Source organism: Bubalus kerabau, chromosome 2 (assembly GCF_029407905.1).
Source record: "Bubalus kerabau isolate K-KA32 ecotype Philippines breed swamp buffalo chromosome 2, PCC_UOA_SB_1v2, whole genome shotgun sequence".
NCBI classification, from domain to species: Eukaryota; Metazoa; Chordata; class Mammalia; order Artiodactyla; family Bovidae; genus Bubalus; species Bubalus kerabau.
In genome coordinates, this window is record NC_073625.1 from 9,380,279 (window position 1) to 9,408,000 (window position 27,722).

Below are 27,722 nucleotides of genomic sequence, written 5' to 3' on the forward strand. Positions count from 1 at the left end.
TTTGTTCTATTAATGCAGTAAATTAAATCGATTAATTTTTGAACTTAAAAAACACGTGTCTTAATTCCCCCTCTTTTCTGGGAGACAGTATAGAAATTCTACAATGTATATATTTATAAATAAGGTGAAGTGAAGTGAAGTGAAGTCGCTCAGTGGGGTCCGACTCTTTTCGACCCCATGGGCGGTAGCCTACCAAGCTCCGCGGTCCATGGGATTTTCCAGGCAAGAGTACTGGAGTGGGCTGCCATTTTCTTCTCCAGGGGATCTTCCCAACCCAGGGATTGAACCCCGGTCTCCTGCATTGCAGACAGACGCTTTACCGTCTGAGCCACTGAATAAGGTAGTTACATGAATACAAAGGGCCAAACCCAGTTTGACAAGGACTCATCTGGAGAGTGAGAGGGTAGGTCTGTCTGAGTGGTGGGGCAGGGAGTGTGTGACTGAGACCTTGAGGTTCAGGGCAGGTCCACTGCAGCTAGGGTGGCCTGGGGAGCAGAAATTACAGGGAGCACAGTCTCCCCTCAGGAAAAGAAGAACATTCTACTGACGTTGCCTGAACCTAGTGGCTGTGTCCCCAAGAAGCAAAAGGAGCCAGTGCTGGCAGCTTGGGGCTCAGCCAGCCCCCATCAGGTGTGGTGCTGAGGTTCACCAGTCCTGTCCTGGATACTTAAGAATGCATTTGGAGGGACTTCCCTGGCGGTCCAGTGGCTAAGACTCTGAGCTCCCAATGCAGGGGGCTCTGGTTCGATCCCCGGTCAGGGAGCTAGATCCTGCATCCTGCAACAAAGACTTTTCAAGCCACAACGAAGCCTGAAGATCCTGCATGCCACAGTTAAGACCCAGTGGTGACTCAGTGGTAAAGAATCCGCCTGACAATGCAGGAGACATGAGTTCGATCCCTGGGCCGGAAAGATCCCCTGGAGAAAGAAATGGCAACCCACTCCAGTATTCTTGCCTGGAAAATTCCATAGACAGAGGAGCTTGGGGGAGGGGGGTGGGTACAGTCCAAGGGGTCGCAAAGAGTTGGACGCAACTGAGAATGCACACAGCCAAATATATAAATAAATAAAAAAATGCATCTGGAGGGCAGCTCTCATGTTACGTGTTCTTAGGACAATAGAAAGTGAATAAAAAGAAAGATGCAGAGGGATATTTGCCTGGGAGGAGATGGGGCTGTGCCTTTAACTCCAAGTGTTTATGGTTCTTCCCAGACAGTCCCAAGCCCCAGACAGTAAGTCAGGCCAGTTCTTGAGTCAGAGGTACTTGGGAACCACAGGACATTTGTACCTCCATGGAGGCAGAGTGGAAAAGATGCTTATCCAAGCGAGAACATTACTGTGCTTGATGTTGTCTTGTGTGGAATGCCACTTTATTTATGTGCTTATCGGTCATGAGGCACGTGGGATCTTAGTCACCTGACCAGGCGCATTGGATCCCCCGCCCCCCACTGTGTTGCAAGCTCAGAGTCTGAACCACTGGCTTAGCAGGGAAGTCCGTGGAATGCTTCTTTAAATGTTGCAGACCTTAGAAGCCTAACTGTGAACCTCAGTGACACTGGACACTGAGAATGCACAGATGGTACCTCCTGAGGGAGCAGGGCAGGCATTAACTGCTGCGATTTACAGATGAGTTGAGTGTGAGTGTGAGTCGCCCAGCCACAAGAAGCAGAACTGGAGCCACACCCTGTGTTTCTTGACTCTGGGTCAGGATGCTTTTCTCCACATGGCCACAGACCCATCACCGCCCAGCCACAGGCAGGACACCCTCCCCTCCGCCCTGGTGTCCCACTCCTGGCTGACTGAGAGGACGCCGAGTGTAGTTCTTGGGAGTGTGTGGTTAAGAATCTGCCTTGCAATGCAGGGGATGCAGGTTCAGTTCCCAGTCAGGGAACTAAGATCCCATGTGCTGCCGGGCAACTAAGCCTGCGTGCCACAACTAGAAGACCTGACACAAATAAATAAATACATAAAATATATATATATATATATATATATAAAGAACAAAACCTGCCGGGAAGTTTTCCCCACCTTCTTGTTTTTCTTCTTCTATTTTTTTTGGCTGTAACATGTAGCATGGAATCTTAGTTCCCAGACCAGGGACCAGGATTGAACCCTTGCCCCCTACAGTTGAAGTGGGAAGTCTTTACCACTGGATCACCAGGGGGTCCCAACTGCTGTTTTTCTGGCAAAGGGCAGGGAGGATCTCTGGGTGTAGGTGCTGGGAGGCCCCACAGTGATCCTGCTTGGCCTGACCGTCAGCTTCGGGCGATGGGGAGGCTGAAGAATGCCTCCTTAAGCTGGGGACTTGAGGCAATAGGGGACGTACTTCTGATGTTCTTGTACAGGCATCTGGTAGGGTGGGAAAAATAAGAACTTTTTTGAAATGAAAAACACAAATGTGAAGGTATTTTTTTGTTCATTCAAGAAGGAAAGGTGTGTCTCCTGGTTCCTGATCCCATTCTGGAGAATGCTGGTTTCCGAGATCTCTGTCATGTCAATAACATGTTTAAAGAATCTTTGCTCTAGGACTTTCTCCTCTACACACACACACACACACACACACACACACACACACACACAAATTCTTGCCTAGGGGAAGGGAGACTGGGCTTTGAAGTGCAAAATTTGACAACATGACAAAGGACAACTCCCCCTCCCTGCCCCTCACAAAACCCCAACAACTGCATTCACCTCTAAAATACGGAGTGTTTAGGACTGCGTGGTGCTGTCTTACGGTATGAGAACTGACTGGGGCTGGCAGTCATTCTCCAGAATCCTGTGCAGTGCTTAGTCGCTCAGTCATGTCTGACTCTTTGCAACCCCATGGACTGCAGCCCGCCAGGCTCCTCTGTCCATGGGGATTCTCCAGGCCAGAATACTGGAGTGGGTTGTCATGCCCTCCTCCAGGGGATCTTCCCAACCCAGGGATGGAACCCAAGGTCTCCCACATTGAAGGCAGATTCTGAACCACCAGGGACGTCCATGGAATGACTCTAAGCACTGCAGACCGTAGAAGCCTAGCCTCGGTGTGGGTTCAAGTCTGTCAGTGGGACTGAGACTTGAGCCCTGCCTTTCCAGCTGGGATTTGGGAGGAGCCAGAAATGCACTGAGTTTAAGATTCTGGCGGCTTAGTTGCTCTCATACCCCCTGTATTTCTTGGGACAGTCATGTCCCTGGGTGCCCCAAAAGCCCTCTCACTGAGACTGATTGGGGTGATAAATTGGAAAAAACCAGACCTAGGCTAGGCCCTCCCATGAATGGAACTGTGACATTTACTGCTGCCTCGAGACCCCCAAGGACTGGTGGAGGAGCCATCCCCTGAACTAATTTCCCGAATTTTCATATGGGACAGACAGGCCCTTCCACCATCTGGGGAAACAGTCCAGACATGAGTGAGGGCAGGGCGAAGCCTGCATGCAGAGCTGACAGGATGTTATCTGCTAACACAACTCTTTGCAGGCAGTGAGTAAACAGACACATTTGCCTTGGGACCGAGGGCCTGCCTCTAGGAGAGAAAAGGACCCCTACCAAACTGCATTTTTCTCTAACTGCCCCTTGAATTGAGACACAGTTGCCTGGTTTCCTGTGGTCTCTTCTCTGTCTGTGAGGAATGTCTTCCCCAGCTTCTGGGCTGAGCATTACCAATTGTTTAGGGATTAACCCTTTGCCACCCGAAGGAGTCTTGCTCTTCCCCCATCTCTTTCCCTTCGCATTGCCCCTCTTGCTTTAGAGCACCTTTCATCAGCTTAGAAGTGATGGAGAAGTTGACCACCGGCACACATTCCCTGGGTGCACAGTGGCATCACTATATCTTTAGGCGCAGGACTGCTTTAAGAGCCTCTCTTCATCGAAAAACTCCAGTCGTTTGACTTGGAATCTGTCCATCAAGAAATTTGGTCTGCAGGGTCCAAAGTCAGCTTCCCCCAGCAAGGCAGCGCCTCCTCTGGTGTCTGCCTTCAGCTCTGGGCTTGGTGGCCCATTTGCCACCTGGGGTAGTGCCACGCCACTCAGATGCGGTCTACAGCCTTCTCTGCGCCCCTTCTCCACCCCAAATTTCGGGACACAAGCAGTGTGGAGACCCAGCCAACCTCAGGGACAGCTGTTGCTCTTGCCTGTCCCTGGAGTTGGTCGTGGTCACACTCCTAGCTCTCTGGAGCTTGGGCCTCATTACAAAGAATCCCCAGGGACTCTGAGGCGGAGGGTGGCAGGGGGACCACCCTCTGTTCTGGGGTGGTGGAGGAGGGGTGTGGGGAGTGGGCTGGATGGAAAGAATGGGCTGTTTCTGCTGGGACTTTTCTCTCGCCTCTGTCTGAACAGGAACCCTTGGTTTTTGACTTGAGGTTCCTGGGCCGGCTCTGAGTGTAGCATGTGTGCCTGAGTGATGGACTTGATATTTACACAAGCCACGCTGATAAGTGCACATGTGTTTTTAATGTTTTGGCTTTCTAGACCACAAACATGTCAATGTGCATATGCGTGCACACACAGACGTGCTGTCGGGCTGGGCCTTGAGCGGGGCTCTTTTTTCCCTTCTTTTTCTTAAAAAAAAACAAAAACAAACAAAAAACCAAAACAAAAAAAAAAAAACCCCAATTGTCCTCCCCAAATCAACACCTTTGTGCGCACCCTTCCCTTCCACACTGCCTCGGGACTGTCGGAGGGCCATCATCTGGTTGTCTCACCTGGAAACGCAGCTGCCTTTTAAAGCCAGCAAACAGCCGGACTCCACCTTCCCCGGGTCTTCGCGGGAGCCGAGCCCCACCGGCTGGGGATGGAAAGGCAGACCTCCCCCGCTACAGCCTTCCTGAGCCCCGGTCCGTCGGCAACGGCCGCTCTCCGTACTGCAGCCACAGAGAACAACACCGAGAAAGCAGTCTGCTGCTGCGTTAAGTTAGGGAAAAGTGACCAAAAAAAAAAAAAAGTCTTGATTAGCTCATGGACTTGCAAGTACTGTTAAGCGTCCTTGCTTTCCTGAGATCTGACTCAAGCTAGCTGCAGCGTTGCGCATCCTTTTTACCCTCCGCACGCTTCTCTCCATCCCCTCTCTCCCTTCCTTTTTTCTTTCTCTCTTTCTTTTTTTGTCTTTTCCTCGTTTTCCCTCCCTTCTTCCTTCTTTTATTTATTTTTTTGGTTTTGTTTTTAAGGGGTGTTGACCTGCGCTGAGTTCTGGGGAGCCGAGCCCTCCCGCCCGCGAGCCGATTGGCCGGCGGCGCGGGTGACTGACGGGCGGGCCCGGAGCGCTCCCGGCGGCCGGCGCTGATTGGCCGGCGCGGCTCGGAGGGCTCGGCCGCGGGAGCGCCGGGCACTCGGGTCCCGCCGCCTCGGGCGCCTGGGCTGCACTCGGGCCGCGCGCTCGCCTCCCCGCGCAGCTCTCCTGGGCTGCCCCGCCAGCGCCGGGCAGGAGCGCGCGGCCGCCCAGTTGGGCGCGGGTGCGGACGGCGCCTTTTGTCCCCGGAGCCGTGGGGCGGGTGGGCTCCTGCAAGTTCGCGGCGGGACGCGCGCGGGGAGACCACCGAGGACGCCCCGCGTCGCGGGGGCCGGGGCGCCGAGCATGGGCGACGGGCGCTGGGCCGCGGCGGGCGCGCTGCTGGCGCTGGCCGCCGGGCTCCTGGCCGCGGGCTCGGCCAGCGAGTACGACTACGTGAGCTTCCAGTCGGACATCGGCGCCTACCAGAGCGGGCGCTTCTACACCAAGCCGCCGCAGTGCGTGGACATCCCGGCCGACCTGCGGCTGTGCCACAACGTGGGCTACAAGAGGATGGTGCTGCCCAACCTGCTGGAGCACGAGACCATGGCCGAGGTGAAGCAGCAGGCCAGCAGCTGGGTGCCCCTGCTCAACAAGAACTGCCACATCGGCACCCAGGTCTTCCTGTGCTCGCTCTTCGCGCCCGTCTGCCTGGACCGGCCCATCTACCCGTGCCGCTGGCTCTGCGAGGCCGTGCGCGACTCGTGCGAGCCGGTCATGCAGTTCTTCGGCTTCTACTGGCCCGAGATGCTCAAGTGCGACAAGTTTCCCGAGGGCGACGTCTGCATCGCCATGACCCCGCCCAACGCCACCGAGGCCTCCAAGCCCCAAGGTGAGGCGAGGGTCCCCCGGGCTGCGCCCCGGGCCTGGGGGACGTGCCCTCGGCCCTGCCCGACGGCCTCGAGACGTCCGAGGTGGTGCCCGGCTGGGCAGCCCCGCGCGCGCACCCGCTGCGGGTCGTGGAGCCGCTGCCCTGGGAATCCAGTTTCCAGGAAACAAAGCTTTAGCTCCGGGTCCCAGGAGAGTGCTTTTCTCCCCTGGGAGGGAACCGAGTCCCCATCGGAGCTTTGAACCCCGTAGAAGAGATGCCCCCTGGGCTGGGGGCGGGAAACACAACCCAAACTCTAAATCTGGGAAGCTCTGGAGGGCCGAGCAAATGCTAAGGTGCAGCTTTGTTTATATTCTTAGGTTCGAGGAGGATTTTCTTTTTTAAATCGCTTTTCTTAGCTAGTCATTCAGCCAAGTAGCTCCCGGACTGGTGCAGAAGAAGCCGAGAAAAAAAGTTTAGAAACTGCAAGGCTGTTTCCTCCTTTTAGGTAACAGCTTCGGGAGACTTGAGGGAGGGGGGTGGTTGGGAAAGACTTCTCCCCATCCTTGCATACCCCCTGCTTCTCTCATTCACACAAATCCTCAGGTAATTAGGAAGATAAAATTGTCATTAGCTCATTGTTCCGCTCTCCTTGGGGAGCGGGACCGCAAATTGAAGACTTTCCTAACAGCCCCGGGGAAGGGCAGGAGGTTGTTCTCAGAACCCCCTCCCTGGTAAAGGGCAGCTCTTGACGGGGGAGGAAGGCACATCACCCCGCCACCCCCCACACCCAGGCCACAAGACAGAGCAAAACAAGTTAACAAGCCAAAAAAAAAAAAAAAAAAAGAAAAGAAAATCCCCAATAAATCAACACCCCAGCACCCTCGCCTGACTTTGAGAGGAATGAATTCAACCCCGATTTCTTCGGAAGCAGAGTTGAGGCTCAAAGAGCTGCCAGTGATCAGAGGTGGAGAGCTGTGTGCCCAGGGCACCCAGCATAGGGCCGGCGTCTCTAGGGCTTTTGAGGAAAGGGCTTAAGGTGTGTGTGTGTGGTGGGGTGGGGGGGTTGGGGGGGGGAGTGGAAAAACCTGTTGCTTGCTGGCTCAGCTTGTCTCCAAGTGATGCCAGAGGAGGAATGTCTCCTGCGGGGCAGGCTCCCCAGAATGAGGGTGGAGTAGTCCGGGGAAGGGCACCCTGAAATTTGAATGCCTTTGCTTATTCAGGGAGGGCGGAGATAAGTCCAGAGTGGGGGATGTGGAGATGGGCTCGGTGGGTGGACAGGGCAACAGCCCGAGGTCTGGGCCCCGTGCTCACCCTTTCTGGAGGTCTGCACAGGGTTCACCTTCAGGGAGATGCTGCTAGTACCTGGAGCAGACTAAGCCCTTGGTGTTCTGTCTGGATAGAACCCATGGGATTTTCCTTCTCCCCTCCTGGGAGAGAAGCCCAGCCCTACCCCCAGAGACCTCAGCCAGCTCTGCTGGGGCAGAGCCCACCCCCAACTGCCCTTGTCTGGTACAAGCAGCAACAGAAACCTTCTGAGGGGGACTGGCAGGTGGGGGGACTGGCTGGGGTGCCTCCTTATGCATGGACAAGAATCCTCTTGGCTCGACACCCCCCCCCCCCCAGAAGCAGGGGTGGTTGAGGGAAGGGAGACCAAAATCCATGCTGTCTTCTTGGAGCCATTTACTCCTTGGCTGCTGCCCGCCTTGGCCCCCTCCCAAAGTCTCCCCTTTGCACCATCTCCCCTCCCCTCTCCATCCCAGAAGTGCTCAGGTAGCCCACTGGACCAGCCACACAGCGGTGAAGGGACCAGTCAGGGGTGGAACTTGGGACCTGGTTCTCCCCACCGTGTTTCTGGTGACAGGTTCTGCTGGAGGCACTGCTCCTACCTGGGACTGCAGCCCCCTCAGTGGAAGGAACCCCCAAAAGGCGTCCCCTGGGGCTGCGTGGCCCCTGCTGTCAGCTGAGCCTGGAAGTGGGAGGGATGTGTGTGTGTGCACGCAGGTCGGGGGGAGAGACCAGACTCCTGGTCCTCATCCCTTATGGCTCGTGCCTCCAGAATAAGAACTGGTACTTTTGGAGGTGACCAAGTCCACATGCCCGACTTTTATTCTTTATTTCTTTTTATTCTGTAAAATTAAAATGGGATTTTCAAAGCAGTGACATGTCTCTGAATGCCGGCCGGCTGGCTTCTGTTCACATACGGGAGCAAGTACTGTTTAGGGAACTGGGGCCGGCCTTTGGGGCCACACATCATTTAAGATCAACTTGATAATGAGATGAGTCAAAGGAGGCTCCCCTGCACCCCCAAAAAGCCGAGGCTCAAGCTGCTTCAGCATTGATTATGGGAGAGGCACTTCTTTTTTTTTTCCAGAGAAGTTATTTCTCAATCTTGCACTTGCATTAGACCCATGCACTCTCAGGCCGATACATTGTCATTCCTCCTCCCTGCCAGGTTTTACTGATTCAAGCTCTGTGAGTGAGCACATATTTTTAGTTTTATTTTGTTGTTGTTTAGGCATGTTGTGCGTTCAGTGAGCCTGACTTTCAGGCACAGATTGCAGAGGCCACGGTGCCTCATTCTTCCCTAGAGCCTTCCTTAAAGTCCCTTCCCTGTATTGAGGAGCTGGCCAGGGAAGACCTGCTGTGTGTGTATGTGTGTGTGTGTGTGTGTGTGTGTGTGTGTGTGTGTGTGTATTGTGTGCATGCGTGTGCATTGATTAAAAAAAAACCCACGTGTTTCTGATTCCAGTGTTGCACTCCTCTTCCCCTTAAATATTGATGAAACACAACACCTTTTGGTTTTTGCTTCTTTCACTTGAAACATTTTAAATGCGTCTAAAAACAGCCATTTCGTCCTGCCTCTCTGATGGATGACTGGGTGGGTTTGACTTTTTGTGCTCAGGCTGCCTGCTGCCCCCCGCAACCCCCGCCCCGGCACAATCTAGAGAGACCACAAATTAATATTGCCCTTCAGAGCTGGCTGTGAGAAAAGTTGAGGCGGGCTGGGGAAAATACACTGAGCTCATCCCAGCCACCTCCTGCCCCCCGGGGGTCGCTGAGGGCCAGATGTGGCGATAGGACTGAGAACAATGCCCAGTGGTGTGCAGAGCCCTGGGCTGCAGTCAAGTCGGGGAACTCAGGGCGTCCAAGCCAGGTGGTGTGAGTGAGCCGAGGGCACCCTGTGTTTGCATTCGGATAGTCCTGCCCTGCCGCTTGTTTGGCCAGATTATAGTCATTGAACTTTGCCCTGTGATAACTTCCATTAAAAATTTTTTTAACCCAAACAAGGAAAGCCCCCCAGCACAGTCCACACTCCCCAGGCAGGTACCATGGTCCTTAGTATATATGGTGGGACTTCCTTTCCATTTTTCTCCCCATGGAAGCCAGAATCAGATTGCACAATTCCGGGAAAGTGTTTCCCTTTTGTCAGAAACACGATCTCTGGAATCTGATCTTAAGTTCTGGCTGAGAAGCACAGTTCCAGGCTCTGGGTCCAAAGATAGTCCTACCGTCTTCTGCTTGGAGAGCAGCAGTGGTCCTGCTGCCGAAGGAGTCTGGATGGCGCGTGGCCCTGGGCCCAGCATCAAGGTGGGAGAGGGGTCTGCCAGCAAAGACGAAAGCGTATGGCCTCTGCTGGGCCTCACAGGGACCCTGCCTGGAAGCGGGGCGTGGTCAGGCACCCCGTCCCGGGCGCTGGGGACCAGCTGTGTCCCGGGGGGCAGCACCGGCCCGGGAGTGCTTTAGCTGACTCCCTGTCTGCCATGGGAGGCTCTGCCCATTTCTCTGGACCACAGAAGTGCTCCAAGGTGAAGGAGATGCTGCCGTAGGAGCCACAGAGAGGGAGGGGGAGGAAGAAGAGCCTTAATGGGAGTGAAGGTGCTCAGCACACCGTCCTCCTTTGTGACTTTCCCAAAGCTCATGGCCTCTGCTACTGTGCTGGATGGAAGCCCCTTAAGATGTGCCCAAGCTTTCCTACATCCTGGATAAAACTCCAAGATGTCTGATAGATGATGGAGGCGATGCTGATGCTGACGGGGGGATAGTGGCGGCGGCGGTGACAAGCCACCTCCCCTTCTGGCGATTCCACTGCGTGGTTTTCTCCCAGCTCTTCCACAGGAGGCCGTTTACCAGGGGAGGGGCCCCTCCAGCATCTGCAGCATTTGGCCGGGAGGATCCGCTGGCCCTGGCTTCCAAAGCCTCCTCCCCCTGGGGCCTAGTCGCCTCCAGTTCCCCCCATGCCTGCGGCACACACACCTCCTCTTCAAAGTACTTCACCGTGTGAAAACGCAACAGAGGGTCTCCCTGTCCCACTCGGTCCTTCCATTTGGCAGCAGGGCTGGTGATGCCCCCCCAGCCCCCACCCAGCTCCTCTTGCTCCCCGCCCCGCAGGATCTCGCTGCAGCAGCCCTTCTGGACAGGGGCATTCAGAGCCTTGGTTGGGCTTTGTGAATTTGGCTGATTTTCTTTCTTGGCTCATGGAGAGCTGGTCAGATGGATCGGGGAGTTTGGGAACACGAATAGGGCAGGAATCAGGCAGGTATTTCAAGGGGAGAGGAGAAAACAGGAAACAAACAAACAAACTCTGATAGAGGTGTTTGGTTACAAGTCAGCTTTTCCCAGGGACCCACCACCTCAAGACACGATTCACAGGACCCGCCCCATTCAGCCCCAGATAATGTTGATCTGAATAGCTGTACTAGATTCAGTAGCTCTGCTGCTGCTGCTAAGTCGCTTCAGTCGTGTGAAGTTGTGTCGACTCTGCGACCCCATAGATGGCAGCCCACCAGGCTCCCCCGTCCCTGGGATTCTCCAGGCAAGAACACTGGAGTGGGTTGCCATTTCCTTCTTCAGTAGCTCTAGTCCCTGAATTTTCAAGGAACTTGATGTCTGCCTGGGTTTCCAGGACTCGTCTTTTCTGGGATTGCCTTTCAGAAATTCCAGAAGACTGTCACCCCCTTCCAGCCTGGTCCTGAGGCTGATCTCTGTCTGCCCCGGGGGCAGTTCCTCCAGCATCCTTGCCCCCCATCACTCAGCTCCTGTCCTCCCCTTTCCTTTCCTAGGCACGACCGTGTGTCCTCCATGTGACAACGAGCTGAAATCTGAAGCCATCATCGAGCATCTCTGTGCCAGCGAGTTTGGTAAGAAAGCAGCCCTGGCTGCCTCCGGGAGGTTGGGCGTCCCTGGCTCCTCCTGGTCTGCGTCCCTGGAGCAGAGCCTTTCGGAGCTTCTTTTTGGAGATACGTGTTCTCCCTCCATCCTCCCCAGACAGCTGCTTTTCTCAGGCTGATGGGAGACTAGATAGGGTGGGGAACTGGCTTCTTTTTATGAAAAGACAAACTTGGCTTCTGCCTTTCCGTGTGTGGGATCACTGGATGGGTTTGGGGGGACCTTCTCTGGGCATAGAGGGAGGCAGATTTGGGGTGAGCTGGGGAAAAACCAGGCTGCTGGGCTGGCTTCCCGCATGGCTGTTTTTCCATCCACCCCTAGGTGTCAGCACCATGCCGCCCAGGATCCGGGAGGGGGGTCATTGGCGTTTAGGGCCCTGGGGGCAGGGGCTCTCAGGAACTTCCTGGCAAGTAAAATGACATCCCCACAGTGGGGGGAATTTCCCTCCCTTCTTCCCAAATCTTTCTGGGTTAAAAGGGAATTCTGGGTCCACATTTGCAGCCCCAGGAAGAGGGCTGGATGTGGGCCCGGGGCCTGATCTCAGGTGACCTTTCAAGGGTGGTCCCTGTCTTCTGCTCCTCAGAAGACAGAGCCTCAGACACCTCGAAAGTATGTCCTCTGGAAAAGTAGACATGAACTGCATCCTTTTGAAGGGTCGGCTCCCTTCAGCCTGCTACTATTTTGTATGGAGCTGATGTATAAAATAGAGGCGGCCGGGGCTGTTTTGCTAAGGACAGGTTCTCACGATTCCAGCCACGGTGTCCCCGAGGCTGGATTTGTTACAGAATTCCTCCCAGGAAACATGTCATGGGCTTCCCTGGTGGCTCAGACAGTAAAGAGTGTCTGCAATGCAGGAGACCTGGGTTCGATCCCTGGGTTGGGAAGATCCCCTGGAGGAGGGCATGGCAACCCACTCCAGTATCCTTGCCTGGAGAATTCCATGGACATAGGAGCCTGGTGAGTTACAGTCCATGGGGTCACAAAGAGTCAGACACGAATGAGTGACTTAATACTCAGGGCTGTTTTGCTAAGGACAGGTTCTCACAATCCCAGCCATGGTGTCCCTGAGGCTGGATCTCTTTCAGAATTCCTCCCAGGAAAAGTGTAAATGATAGGTAAAAGAAATCTTTATGTGCATTCAGGGCTACCTGTTGTGGGTTTTCATTAACCATGTGTAGTAATGCACATAAACGGGCCTTAGGCTGACAAAGTGCCGTTGGAGAGGTGCACACACTGACGCTGAAGGAAAGGGTACTTGTCACTGTGACTGCAGGCAGGAGTGGGCCCAGAGAGCTCCTTGAGAATGCACACGTTTTTCATGCCCTATTTCTGCGTTAAGTATTTCTACCTGCCTCTTTGGTTCTTGGTGGACGAGCTCTAGGAAGGTTTGTCTGCCCTGCCTTCTGCTGCTTGTATTTGAGTCACATCCTTTCTTCTGTTTGCCATTTTAAATGAATTTCAAATAAATTGCAAGAGAGCACCCGCAGCAGTGTTTGCAAACTCTGATGACCCTCCTTCTGTCCGACCGGGGTGATACTTGCTTCCTGAGGCTCACATTCTTACTCCATCAAGGGGACCCCAACGCCCACGAGGCTGGCGGGTCTGCATGGCCCTAACCTGTCGGAGTGACAAGCTTTCCTTCCACAGATGGCGCAAGATTCCTTCCCAAAGAGGCATTTGGGCATTGAGTAAAAGACCATAAATAAAATCCCTCAGAAGTCCTCACCAGAAACCTTTTGCTGCAAAGGGTAGGGGGGAGGGACAGGAAGAATCAGCTTGCATGCAGCCGTGATCCCAAAGCATCCTTCCTTGGGTGGGGGTGGGTGGGGGGTGCGTGGGAGTGGGAGGGGGTGGGGCGGAGGGGTTGGATAATACTCAGCCGCTGCATTTAGATTTCACCGACCCCCTTCTGATAGTGTAAATCACCACACTCTGAGAAGTTGGCTCCCTGATGTTTCAGCAAATCCGGGGAATCCTATTAGAGCCATCTCTGAAAGGTGGTGTATGAGCGGATGCTTGACGCTGGGATCCCATCTCCCGGGACCAGTGTGCGAAGGAGGCGGAGTCCGGTCACTGATTCATGCGTCCAGTCGGTCATTCAGCATTTCTCGAGCTCAGAGCTCTATGCTAGACTACATGTACCCAAATATGAACCTAGCATAGCTGAAGATTTAATTTTAAAAAATTTCATTTTTAACTCTGACCACACATGACCACACATGAAATCGGTCATTTCCTGGGGAATCATGGAGTCATATAACTCGCCGCCTGAAAGGGGCGCTGTTGGCGATGCAGGGCAAAGGATGTTCTGGCGCTTTGGGAAGAGAATCGGTTGTCTTTCTGCTCTGATTCCCTGGAACTCACCAACCTGAGTTTGTTGAGGGGCTTTGTGGCAGCTCGTTAATCTAGAGTCATTCCCTAGGTGTAGGCTGAAGAGGCAAACCTTGGGAAAGAATGTGAATGGGAAAGCTGATCTTTGAGTGAAGGGCAAGGGTCTCAGCGGGCTAGGATAACCCACCTGGGGAGATGAATCCTCCCCACGCCGCAGTGGGTGCCAGTAGGTCCCTGCTGGGTCGGCTGGCCACCTGCTCCCTGCAGTGTGCAGGCACCAGGAGTGTCTCTTATTTTAATAACCAGTCTGGGCTTGGCCAATCTGATTAGCAGTTTCAGACTGTGTTCCTTTCTCCCAAAGATGGTTTCCTTCTTGAGTGCCTAGAACTTTGGAGTTCTCCTGGGTCCTCTGGGTCATCCTATCAAGTCCACTTATTTCACAAAGAAGGAATATGACCTGCTCCCCTGGTGTTCTCTTTCTGACACGCTGCCTTTCCCACTTAAGATGAACAGCGTCAGGGCTGGACGCCAGGCTTCCCTATCTGGATGCAGGAGAGACTTTTATGGTTTGTGTGTGTGTGTGTATTGTATTCTCATAAGGCAATAGAGAGGATTTTTTTTCTCTCTTTCTTTCTCTGCAGGGGCTGAGTTCAGCTCTGCCCTTCTCAGCACCCTGGAGAATGCAGCCTTGTTGAGAAACTTGTTTCCTAGCTCAGTGCATTTCAAGTGAGGGAGGCAGTCAGCCACGCTGATGGGATTCAGTTAGGAGACAAAGAAATGCAGCGAGGCAAGCTGATACACAGCCGAGAAGAAAAAGAATGCTTTACTCCCCACTCGAGGGATCAAACTTTGCATTAAACGGCCTTGACATCCCCGGTGGGAAGACATCAGCTTATTGGAAGGCTCTTTGGGAGCTCGGGGAACAAGGGATCCATTCCTTCGGGGTCAGCACTCCCGAGCCCTCTCCTGCCAGCGGTCATCCTCAGACTCCTTACCCGGCCTATTACCACCTCCCCGGGAGGTGCGATTGTAACTCTCTGGCAGCTCTGCCTGCCCACTGGTTCTCTCCACCCCTACACTGTACCTCCGCAGTTGAGAGTACATTTTTCCCCCCCTTACCGACAGGGAAAAGCCTCAGTAGAAACACCTGTGGGCTGATGCTCAGGAATGCAGCTGGATCAGCCCGGATCAAGTCCCAGATGTGTGGCAGCCCAAAGTTAGCCGGGGAAGAGGTTCTGAATTCAGCTTGGCGGCCAGGGTGCCTGCTGGGCTCCATTCAGGACGCCTGGCCCCCGCCGCTTGCTCTGGCTCTGCTTTTCCTGCTCCGTGACAACAGGGTGCCGCTGTTTTCTCTTCGACGGGGTCAATATATTATTTGCGAGCTGCCACACTTAGTAATCCTGCTGTTAACAACTCAGCACCCATAACCATCTTTCCTTCAGCCCAGCTTATCCCAGGGGATGGGAGGGTCTGATTTATGACGGGGGGCTAGGACCTCCCCTCCGCCCCCCCCGCCCCACCCCCATCCCTGCTCTGGCCACTCTCTCGAGCTTCTGGATCCGTAAACACCCTTAAGCTTTTCTGGTCAAAATGGGCAGAAAGCATCATATACTTCTGCTAAGATAGTTCACAGCTTCCTCTTGTGCTGGCTTCTTTTCTGAGATTTCAGGTGGCTGCTTTGTTAGTCCAGTATTTTCTGGCTGTGGAAAACGATTTCTTGGCCCCCCTAGAAATTTTTCTTGCCTTCTGAACATTTTTTTTTCATTTATATGTTTCCTCATAAAGAGTAAAACTGTACATTGCAACACTAAACTGAGTCAAAGAGGAAAGAAAAAAAAGGCTCTCACCGTTAGCATTTGGGAGTATTTCCTAGAAGAACATTCTCGGCAGTGCCTGGACCTTTACCAATTTGTTCTCACTCTGCCTCATTCTGCTTTCAAGGTGTCTTGGCTGGGCTACTGTTTGGAGGCGCAAAGTTTTACTCGGAATGTTTGATTACTTGCAAAAAGTAGGCTCAGCCTTTCCAAGCCAAACCTTGGGTTTCCTCCTGCAGAGGAGGAGATGTAGCTGCCAGCAGGGTAACTGCAGCGTCTGTAAGCTGCTTGAGAGCAGGGTCTGTCTCTGGTACCATATTTTACCTACTGTAAGACACCCATTGATAGCAAGATGCGCCATCCATCACATGTGTGATGCCTTGCCTACAGGGGGACACATCCTTCGTGTTAAAATGTGAAAAGAATCTGTGTCTTAGAATGAACAAAATAAGGCCTGTGTGTACTTAGATCGGTGATTGCACAGTTCCACAGTAGGCATAAAATAAAAGTTTGTTGGACTCATGTATGGATGACACGATATGACTGGGAGATGGAAACTGGCCTTTTTTTTTTTTTTTTAAAGTGGTTTAATTTCCAGCTTATTTTCTGTTAAGTAACTACAACTTGATTTTAGGATGCATCATCTGAAAATCCACCAAGATAGATGAATATAGGAATTTTTAACTCCAAAAATATTACAATAGGAAGTACACGTTTGAGTATAAATCCTAGATTTTCTACAGTGTGCATAAAGTGCCTTTCCTGAACATTCACAATTGTTAAATGGGCACAAGTACATTTAAATCGTAAGATTGGGCTGTATTTAAGTGAGAAAAATGATATTAAAATTATTTAATATTAAAATATCCCCAGATGAATACAAATTGGGATAATTTAGACTTACATTTCAACTCTTTGTACAGGGTGGCCTTTTTTTTTTTTTTTTGCTTGACCTAACCATTGTCTATCCTCATTTTTGGCTGTTATTAGATTCTACTAGTTCTTATGGAAACTTGGAGAATAGACAAATGATATTGTTCTGGCAGTAAGTGCACCTTGTAGGCAAAAAACGGAGCATTGGTTTTGTTTTTCAGTTTTCTTCTTTTTTAAAAAAAGAAGTGTAGCTGATTTACAGTGTTGTGTTAATTTCTCCCTGAGAAGGCGATGGCAACCCACTCCAGTACTCTTGCCTGGAAAATCCCATGGGCGGAGGAGCCTGGTGGGCTGCAGGGCATGGGGTCGCTAGGAGTCGGACACGACTGAGCGACTTCCCTTTATTTTTTCACTTTCATGCATTGGAGAAGGAAATGGCAACCCACTCCAGTGTTCTTGCCTGGAGAATCCCAGGGATTGGGGAGCCTGGTGGGCTGCTGTCTATGGGGTCGCACAGAGTCGGACATGACTGAAGTGACTTAGCAGCAGCAGTTAATTTCCTCTTTACAGAAAAGTGATTCATATATAAACTATATTATATATACTTTATATACATAAGTATACATATATACACTTTTATATATACATGTATATATATTTTTCATATTCTTTTCCATTATGGTTTATGTGCTACATGGTAGGACCTTGTTGTTTATGGCCTTTTTTTTTTTTATATATATAAGGAGAAAGCTCCTTTCCAAACGAGTATGTGCATTTGTTTATTAAGTTTGAGGGAAAGTACATGCCCTGTTTTGGGTAACTGAGTGTATATGTCAAAAACAAAACAAAACGCTAATATCCAAAAATCTAGTTCAGTTGATTTATCATTACTCAGTTGAAGTAAAATTAAATAGCACATAGATGATGGCAAGGTAACCCCGGGGTGGAGTTGTTGGGCTGAAGGCAACTGGTTTTCGTTGTCCCTGAAAGTCTCTAAAATACACAGCCCGTCCACAGATCTGGTAATAGTTGGAAGGAGTTGTGTGGCGTTTCATGTTCAAGGAAACACAGAGTCAGCCCTTTAAGTGCCCTGGCAAGGCAACTCTCAGCCTGCGGTCCATCCTGAGTCCTCCAGGGACTCAGGGGGTGGCTTGTTCTGTGCAGAGACCGTGGCTGAACCCTTGAGCACCCTTTTTTTTTTTTTTTTTCGAGCACCCTTGAATGGGCCTGGTGGGTCGTGATGGTGAGTCCCTGCTCACCCATGGATCCAAGTGGAGAGCTAGGGGCCTGACTGGGGCCGTCAGTCCCCGGGCAGATGGGTACCACTCTGCGCTCTGAAGCCATGTCAAGGAGCTGTGAGCAGAAGCTGGGAAAGGAGCCGACTTTCCCCTCTGTGAGCACCCCTTCTGCACATCTCATTGTCTCCTGGCAGGAAGTACTTAGATGAGGTGGAAGTCCATAGCAACACTTTTCTTTAGCATGTTTGACCCTGAAGACGTATACTGAACTGAGAGACTCAAAAGCCAGGATCCACAGGTTGGGGTAGCACTCTGGGAGCTGAGTTCATTTCTCCTTCTGCCCCAGTTCGTACACCTGGCAATGCTGGGAAGTCTCGGAACCTCTTCAGGCCTCAGTTTCCCCACGAAGTGGCAGCTGATACCCCAGGATGGGTTTTCAGGAGCAGATGAGCTGGTGTACGGAACCCAGGCCTGGGCCCCCACACCGACCAGACTCACTCACTGTCCATCCCCGTGGTCCTGCCAAGAGTGGAGTAGCCCAACCCAGCCCAGCCCTCTGTCTCCAACAGGCGAGGCCTCCCTTCACCAGAGAAGCTGGGGCTGCAGCCCACAGGCTCTGGGTTGAAACCTCTCCAGAAGCTGTTTCCAGCTAGCTGTCCCGTGGCTGGCATCCTGCTGGGTTGGTGCTCTAGGTGGGGGCACTGCTGCTTCAGGACGTGACGGCTTCCCCTCTTCGGTGATGAGTGCAGCCCCAACGAGGTCATTTCTTGAGACAGTCAGTTGCCAAACTGCATGGTTTGGGCGCCGCTTGACGTGGTTTTCAACCTTCCATCCCGTGATTCTCCTGTTGAGTGGCTCCGATCCACTGCCTTGCTCTCCTTAAAAAAAAAACCAAAAACAAAACTGCACTGTGATAAAATATACATAACATAAAATGCACCGTTTTCATCATGTTTGGGTGTACAGTTAGTTCAGTGGCATCAAAAAGGTTCACATTGTGATACAGACAGCACCGTCCCTCTTTGGATATTTTTCTTCATCCCAAACTGAAACTCTGTACCCAGGCACTGGCCACCGCGCCCCGCCCCCGCCACCCCCCAGGTCTCGGAGCCCCCGACTCTATTTTCTGTCTCTAGGACTCTGACGATTTCAGGTGCTGCATGTAAGTGGAAGCCTACACTGTTTGTCCTTTTACGGGTCTGGCTTATTTCACTTAGCATCGTATCCTCCTTATCATTCGATGTGTATATAAACAGTCGTGGAGAAGTAGGGGGGCAAGGGAAGGGTTTACCCTCGAGTTCACCTGTGTTCCCTGGAGCCTTCTGGGGGTGGGTACAGAAGGAGGGGGTAAGGGATGAGCTGAGGATGGGCGGGCTGCCCACCCATTTGCTCGGGTGCTGTCTTGCTCCTCCTCCGTACCCCTGTGCCATTGTGAAGATCTGATGGGCTGGATGGGACCTCAGAGATCAGCCCGTCTTGGGCTGTCAGCTTACAGATGGAGGGAAATAAAACTCAGATAAAGGCGTTACTCATCAGATGGCCCAAGGCCACTCCACCTGGCATCCCTTGCCGTTTTTATTCCCAGCAGCTCTTAGCTGGGTAGCCGGTTCGGATTCCACACCCATCCACCTTCATGTTCCCTCATGCCCATCGCGTTCCCATTCTGCCGGGAATGGGAGAGGAAGCTTTCCGGGAAGGGGCACTGGGCGCTTTCAGAGTCTGCCCGGTATAAATGGACTGATGTCTGTGCCTGACACAGGGAAGGGGCTCCGTAATCCATTGGTTTCTTTATCATGAGGTGGGCCGTGCCATCCAGGAGAAAGAACATAAACTTTGGGCCAGACAGACTGGGATGAAGTCCCACCTTTATATGCGGAGTGACCGCGAGGAAGTCTCTTAGCCTCTCTGAGCCTGTCTCCATCGTCTGTGGGCAGTGGTTCCTGTGCGGTTGTGTTGGGAAGGGAATTGGGTCAGTCAAGTGGATTCAGTTCCTGGACCATGGCAGTGGCTCCAGCCGTGACCAGTATTATCTCTTCTTATTGGAAAGAATTATTTCAGGGTGGAAACTGGCCTCCGTAGGAGGATTGGAGCGCTAATAAAATCAGCTTGCTTGGCATGAAGTGTTAGGAAATGGAATGGAATGTCCTGATGGATTTCTGGTTAGTAGAGGATTAAACAGGAGAGACCTTGCACAAAACCCGTTTAGGAGAACTTTTAAAAGCTTGACATGGCTTCAAGGTGCTAAAGTTCACATAACCAAAAACAAACCAAAACCCAGACAAACCAAACAAAAAGCAACCCTATACATACTAGAAGTTAGGCAGTCCGGGCTTTAATTAAATGACACCCTAAAGTCACTGTAAGACTGAAGTCATCGGACAATGATGACCGCGGGGCACATGGAGCTTGGAATGAGTTTTTGCTAATCCCAGGACACGCCCACAGAACTTTGTTCTTTTGTTCTGGGGTGATTTTTAGAAATCTTATTCCTGATAAGAGTTTTTCTGCTCATAATGTATTGAGTCTAAGGGAGCTCTTTCGGCCCTTTGTGTGTCTACTTTTCCCAAGCACTGTCTCTGCGTAGTTTTTCACATTTTTGCCCCCAGCAGTTGTGATACTTGTGAAATACACAGCCGTTAGCAAAAACATAGGCCATATTCAGAAGCAAACGAGCATTTAAATATTGGCTAATTTCTTCCAGTTTTGCAGAAATGAGCCAGAAGCTCCCATCCGTATTTATTTTTCAAAGGAGAGCAAGTGGCCAAAGAGACGTCAGGCCCTCGCCCTGCCCCAGCCTGCTTGGAGCAGCCAATTAAACATGCATTAGCTTTGGAAGGCTGCTCAAAGGCCTATAGATTGCACTTGAAATCTTTGTTTAGTCTTTCAGGAACACTGTCACATGGATGATTTATCAAAGAAAGTTGTTTATCTGGCAGTAAAATAAACTCCGGGCCTGTTCAGACGAAGGTTTCCCGTGAATTTCTACCAAGGTAAACACTGGTAACTGGCAAATTCCGTGTGAAAGCCAGATGCACACGATAAATATTTGAGCTACAGCTCTGCGGTGTCCGAGGCCCGGCCTGTCACCGGCTCTGTCACTCTCGCCACAGCCTGGAGGCCCTGGCCTTGCAGCCTGGCCGGTGGGGCCGCCAGAGTCCACGTGTGTGCCGGAGCTGCCCCCACATCGTGGGCCTCCCGGGGCTCGAGTGCCACTTAGTGCTGGCACCGCGGCCTCCCTGGCTCGGAGCAGGCCAGCCTCTGGCCCCTCCCGCCTGCCTTGCACTCACAGCCTGCCCAGAAGTGGCCAGTTTAGGCTTCCCTGCAAATAGAGACCTGTTGAACCCAACTGGCAGGAGGCTGGGTGTGTTGAAGGATTTGGGAGCTGGGGCGTGGTGGTCGGGGGTGGTGCCTGGTGGATTCTGCTGAGCTAGAAGTAGGGTCTCAGAAGGCTGAGATACTTCCCAGGGGTCTCTGGCTGTGCTCCTTGGGGGCTGGGGGGCTTCATTTGGGATTAAGGAAGGGGCAGGTCCAGCCCTGTGAGGGCGGTGTGTGTGCCTGGGACCTGTCTGAGCGAGGGAGGGAATGAACGGATGAATGGGGATGATGGAGCAGGGGGAAGCCAGGCCTTGTGGGTCTTCCTGAGCCGATGTTTGTAGTGACCTTTCAGGGAGGGGCTGAGTTATCAGCTGCTTGTTCTCAGCCCCAGAGGCTGGAGGTTTTGGATCACCCTGGTCTTGGTCGGGGTCCTCGTGGCATGGCTGAGTTGGAAAGTGTCTGTGGGCACCACCTGTGACCCAGGCTCTGTCCTGGATCCTGCCAACCCTGATTTCCCTGGTGGGTCAGGGAGGAGAAGCAAGGACCCGAGAAGAGATGACGTTTGTTCACCTGCAAGGGCTTTCGGATGGGGGTCTGCGCTCATGCTGAGTCTTGAGAGCAGATGGCATTGGTCTTTTACCCCTTGCTGTTGGAGGGGCTGCGGGTGTGGGAGGCTGGCTGCTTCAACAACTCTTCAGGGATTGCTGTGCGGGAAATGAAATCTTCCAGGCCTGCAGATACTTAGGGGAATAAAGGAGTATTTCTTTAGGGCAGGAATTAAGGGGAATCATCCACCACAGATTCTGAAAGGATGTGTGTGAGCTGGAGAGAGATTCCAAAACAGTACTTTGGCAGTGGGGAAAAATCAGGAAGCAGCTTCCCTAAACCAGGCTTGCTCTCATTCAGGCGGGATTACCAGAGGGATTTTTCTCTCTCCTGTTTTCTTTAGCCCTTCTATGAGCGGTTTCCCTGGGACGTTTCCTCCCGGGGGTCCCTCAGATGTGTTCTCTGTGCTCTCTGAGCCCTTGGAAAATGAGTTCATCGACTGATGTGTCTTCCACTGCAAATCCAGTTGGCTTCTGGAGCTGGCTTTAGGGCTGAAAGTGAAAGAAAGTGAAAGTGAAGTTGCTCATTCACGTCCGACTCGGTGCGACTCTGTGGACTGTAGCCTACAAGGCTCCTCAGTCCAGTGGATTCTCCAGGCAAGAATACTGGAGCCAGTTGCCATTTCCTTCTCCAGGGGATCTTCCCGAACCAGGGGTTGAACCTGGGTCTCCTGTATTGCAGGCAGACGCTTTACCCTCTGAGCCACCAGGGAAGCGAGCCATTGGGAAAGCCCTTAGGGTTAGGGCTGAAGGAAATCCCTATTTCTGTGTCTGTGGCTGCAGAGCTAGACATGGGACCTGGAATAAGCATTTGAAACCCTCAGCAGCTGCTGGACACCCCTCTGTGGAGCAAGTCCCCTCCTGCAGGCTCCACGAGGGCCTCTCAGACCTCAGTCTGTGTCTGTGTCTTGCTACGGTCTCAGCACCCTATCGGGTCAGCAGATCCAAGGACCTGGAGGATGAGATAGGCCAGGGCCAGGCTTGTCTGTCTGTTTTCTCACTTTGGTGCCAGGTTCTAACTTGCAGGCCTATGGGAGGGGCAGGGTCTACAGGGGAGCTGGATACATCCAGAGTGTTTCTCTGGAGGAAATGAAGATGACTGCAGACAGTCCTTGGTGGCTCAGACCTGGTAAAGAATCCACCTGCCATGCAGGAGACCTGGGTTTGATCCCTGGGTTGGGAAGATCCCCTAGAGAAGGGCATGGCAACCCACTCTGGTATTCTTGCCTGGAGAATCCCCATGGACAGAGGAGCCAGGTGGGCTACAGTCCATGGGGTCTCAAAGAGTCACACATGACTGAGTGACTAAGCACAGCGCAGCACAGCAGACAGTGAAGAAAGGCATCCTGATGTCAGGAGAGGAGGGTGGGAAAGGAGTTAGGACTCAAAACAAATATTGAAAGTGAAAAAGGTTAGTCACTCAGTTGTGTCTGACTCTTGTGCAACCCTGTGGACTGTAGCCCATCAGGATCCTCTGTCCATGGAATTCTCCAGGCAAGAATACCGGAGCGGGTTGTCATTTCCTTCTCTAAGGGATCTTCCTGACCCAGGTCTCCTGCATTGCAGGCAGATTACCGTCTGAGCACCAGGGAAGCCCAAAACAAATATTAATAGTACTTAAAATTTCCAGGATTCTTGCTCCTTGGAAGAAAAGCTATGACAAAACTAGACAGCATATTAAAAAGCAGAGACAACACTTTGCCATCAAAGGTCTGTCTAGTCAAAGCTATGGTTTTTCTAGTAGTCGTGTACAGATGTGAGAGTTGGACCATAAAAAAGGCTGAGTGCTGAAGAATTGATGCTTTCAAACTGATGTTGGAGAAGACTCTTGTGAGTCCCTTGGACAACAAGGAGATCAAACCAGTCAGTCCTAGAAGAAATCAACCCTGAATATTCACTGGAAGGATTGATGGATGCTGAAGCTGAATCTCTAAAACTTTGACCACTTGATGCAAAGAGCTGACTCATTGGAAAAGACCCTGATGTTGGGAAAGATTGAAGGCAGGAGGAGCAGGGGGTTAGATGGTTGGATGGCATCACTGACTCAATGGACATTAGTTTGAGCAAACTCTGGGAGATGGTGAAAGACAGGGAAGCCTGGTATGCTGCAGTCCAGGGGGTCACAAAGAGCTGGACGTGACTGAACAAATTTTTTTTAAAGAAGTTACTTTATTGAAATATAGCTGATTTACAATGTTGTGTTAGCTTTCACTATACAGCAAAGTCAGTCAGTTATACATATATATACATTCTTTTTCATTATGGTTTATTCTAGGATATTGAATACACTTCTCTGTACTCTACAATAAGACCTTGTTGTTTGTCCAGTCTCCATGTAATAGTTTGCATTTGTTCATCCCAGCTTCCCAATTCATCCCTCCCCACCCTCCATCCCCCTTGGCAATGATAAGTCTGTTCTCTATGTCCAGGAATCTGTTTCTGTTTCATAGATAAATTCATTTGTGTCATATTTTATATTCCACATATAAGTCATATCATATGGTGTCAAATAGTATTTTGTAAGTTGACAAAACCTGATTCAGGTAAATCACGGGTAGAGAAGGTCTTCTGTGTTTTGGCAGCTGATTCGGTATCCTGTTAGGGCTCGCATTGGCCAAAACTCAGGGGGGCTCAAGGGCTGAGTTGAGGCGTGAGGAAGAAGGCAGTCCCTTCCAGCACCCACCCAGGAAGGGTGCTGGGATCCCAGAGGGAGCAGGATTTGGAGTGAGCAGGTGTATTACAGGAATGACCCACCCAGTGTGGCTGTGGGCCAGAGGCAAGAGGCCCCGCCGGCCCGGGGAGTGAGGTGGTCTGCTGTGCGCTGCTGAGCCCGTGAGGGCAGCCTCCAGACCACGTGCAGCCGCCTCCGTGACAAGGAGGGGCTGACCGGAGAGTCACAGGTTGGCCTCGGTTCTGAGATGGAGGCTCAAAATGGAGGCTCAGCTGCCCACCATGTGCCAGGTGCCAGCGAGCACCCAGCCTCTAGGGCGACAGCTCCTTCCTTTACTCTTAGCTTGCATTCATTTAAAGACAGGGGTGTGATGTGTGCCCGTGTTTTCCTTTAAAAACTTGAACGATCCGCCGAAGGCACGCACTCTTGCACGGATGTCATCCAACAGATGACTGTTGGGCTTCTGCTGAGGACCTCGCTGCCTCTGCTGGCTTTGGGATCCGCAGACATCCAGAAACACAAGTGTTTATTATCATTTCTTCCCAAAGTCTGGGAGGAGGGGAGTCCCCTGACGGTCAAAGCCAGAGACAGCAGCTGTCTCCTCCCTGCAGGTGCTCTGCCCTTGGCCAGGAAGGTCAGACCTCAGCCAGAAGGTAGCTTTTACCAGCACACAGGTGCTTTTTAGTGGGGGCAGCTCCACCCATCTTTTCGTGTGCAGCTTTTCAAATTGCATTCTCAGTGAGAAGGCCTGGGGCTTCCCAGGTGGCACTAGTGGTAAAGAAGCCCTGCCAATGCAGGAGACTTAAGAGACATCAAAGGGATCAAACACCCAGGGTTTGATCCCTGGGTGGGGAAGATCTCCTGGAGGAGGGCATGGCAACCCACTCCTGTGCTCTTGCCTGGAGAATCCCACGGACAGAGGAGCCTGGTGGGCTACAGTCATGGGGTCGCAAAGATTCAGTCCTTAGCACACCCACACGAGCTACCTCTTGGAGATGAGCAGCCTGTGTTCTCAGGCCTCAGTGGAGCTGGTGGGAGCTGGTGAATGTAGAGGTGAACTAGGGGCGGGGTGGAGTGTTGCGGGGGCGCGGTGTGTCTCCAGATGAGCTTGTAAGAGAACCAGGACACCTCCCCCTCTTTCTTCTCGGAGCCAGCTTGAGGCCAGAGCTTCGTTCGGGGGTGGGGGGCTCCACCAAGGGGCTCATATGCTGCCTCTCAGGGGCCTGGCACCCAGCCCCTCTGTGCCAGTCGGTGCGGTGTTCCTGCCCTCAGGAGAGAAGTGGGTCATGGAACCAGCCATGTGCTCAAGTTAGTCTAAGGCAAATTGAATTGAATGGAGGCTGTGTCTGGTGCAGACTCAGGACTGGTGATGCGCGGTGGGGCAGGATGACTGGGGTGTGGTTCCTGCCTTCAGATGGTTGACCATCTAGAAGGGACGGAGGGGAGAAAAGAGACAAACATCAGATCATGTCATCAATGCTGAGATCCCTGTAGGAGGGAAGCCCTGGGGCTGCGGGGGCCCAGAGGAGGGAGCAGGTCTTCCTGGGGAGAAGGTGGGGGATGGGGGCCACTCCAGAGAGAGGACACCGTGTACTGTCCTCCAAGGAGCTGCTCGAAGCTCGGTAGGCTGAAATGGTGGACGTCGGAAGAATATTCCAAGGGGAGGCCTCTGCCGCGACCAGGGCTCAGAGGCGTGATGTCACCCGGGTGCCAGGGATGGTGAACCTCTGTGGTCAGCTTGTAAGGTGTATGGGGGCGAGTGTCTAGAAATGAGACGCCTGGTGTCGGGGAAGGTCAGCTTGGGGCCTTGGATGCTGAGAGGAAGGAAGGAACTTTTTGTCTTGTTGGCTGTTCTGGGTATGGGGAGCCCATTTTAAAGTGAAGGCCTGGGGTGGGGAGCAGGGAGAAGAGGAGAAAGGAGGAGGAGGAAGGTGAAAGGGAAGCTCTGGCATCCACAGCAGTGATGCAAACCTCAGGCGTCTGGGGGAGATGTTGGGCTGGGGGCTGTGGGCTCAGGGCATCTCTGGCGGGGCCGGGCCACCCACTGGAAGGAACCCCTATCGGGCTGTTCAGATGAGCTCAGCATGCGGCCAGGGCAGCCGGGCAGGGCCCTCTGCTGTGGTCAGGACCCCGGGAGACCTCTGGGCACAGCGGGGCGGGAGCTGGAGTTCACCGTCGGCACGCACGTGGGGCAGTGCAGCGTGGGGTCATTATGAGCCGTCGTAAACACCCCGTTTCTCTGCAGGCCTCTTTAGCGGCGGACACACGGTGCTGGGCAAGCCGGCTGGGAACTGCGGGGCTGCAGGGCTGCATCGGCCCAGGTGTCTGGGGCCTCCCAAAGGGGGAGGCAAGGGGTTGCAGCCCCGGGACCAGGGGGCAGCCTGGGACGGGGTGCGAGCGCGATGTATGCGCGTGGACTCACATTTGAGTGTGTGGGCGGGTCTGAGGGTGGGTGTAGCCGTGCGCTGCACACGCATGTGTGGGTCTGTGCACAGTATGACTGCCTGGCGAGCATGCGTGCTAGCCACCCCTCCAGGGGCTGAGCCTCCACGGGTGAACATCAGAGGCCTTCTCCCCCTCTTCCCCCTCCCCATCTCCAGAGGGGCGCCTTCCATAACCTGCTAACGATTTCCCCCTACCCCGGACCCGGGAAGACTCTAGAGCCCGTGAGGGACTCCTGGGCAGCTGGCCTCCGGGCACGCCCAACAGCCGTCTCTGCGGTCCAGTCCCCCGTGTTTTATTTATTCCTCCAGATGCTAGCCAGGCCGATTTTGTTAGGTTTCAGTGTTTGCAGCAAGTCCATTTAGAACTGCTGGTTCTCTGGGCAAGAGCCACTTCCTTGGCGGATTCCAGCGGTTCGCAGGGATTGTCGTAAAGGGCACTGGTGTAGTCCCTGGGACAGAGAAAAAGAGTCCATCAGGAGGAACAAGCAGCGCCTGCGGCATCGGAAGGACCTGAGTTCAAGGCCTGGTCCTACCTAGTGTGTCAGCTCGGGCCAGCCGCTTCACCACCCTGAGACTCAAGTTTGCCCCCGCTGGAGACAAAATATCCACTCAACCGTAAAACAAAACTAAAGCCTTCTGGGCTTCCCTGGTGGCTCAGCGGTAAAGAATCCGCCTGCCCGTGCAGGAGATACAGGTTTGATCCGTGACCCGGGGAGGATCCCACAAGGCACGGAGCAACTAAGCCCGTGTGCCACGACTACTAAGCCTGAGCTCTAGAGCCCGGGAACTGCAACTACTGACCCCCCATGTGGCAACGACTGAAACCTGCGCGCCCTGGAGCCCGAGCTCCGCAACAAGGGAAGCCTGCGCAGCCCAACTAGAGAGTAGTTCTGGCTCGCCGCACCTGGAGAACAAGCAGCGGCGAAGACCCAGCCCAGCCCAAAATAAGTAAATGAAATTATTAAAACCCCCAAAGTTCTGTGCGAGATGACGTGGGATGTGACAGACCGTGATCCGGATACTGGAGGCCCTGTGCGCTGGTTTCCTGTGCTGATGCCGCCTAGCGGGGCGAGCGCTCAGCATCCCTTAGGTGGTGGCGGCCGATTTCGGGTGTTGTGTGTAGGCAGGAGCTGTGAAACGTCCGCCCGTAGGCTGCAGGGATCATTGTTTGATGCCATGGGGGTCAAGGTTGGGTGTTTCCCGCTTTCCC

At 52.9% G+C, this 27,722-nt stretch overlaps 1 protein-coding gene across 1 annotated transcript in view; it reads left to right on the forward strand.

Moving 5' to 3' along the window:
* The first annotated feature begins 5,317 nt into the window (after positions 1-5,317).
* The window catches only part of SFRP1 (secreted frizzled related protein 1), a 44,694-nt gene continuing 22,289 nt past the window's right edge, over positions 5,318-27,722 (forward strand). The window contains exons 1-2 of the mRNA XM_055567019.1: positions 5,318-6,076; positions 11,116-11,193. Of these exons, the coding sequence (XP_055422994.1) occupies positions 5,551-6,076; positions 11,116-11,193 (604 nt within the window). The 5' untranslated portion in view covers positions 5,318-5,550. The remainder of the gene's footprint in view (positions 6,077-11,115; positions 11,194-27,722) is intronic.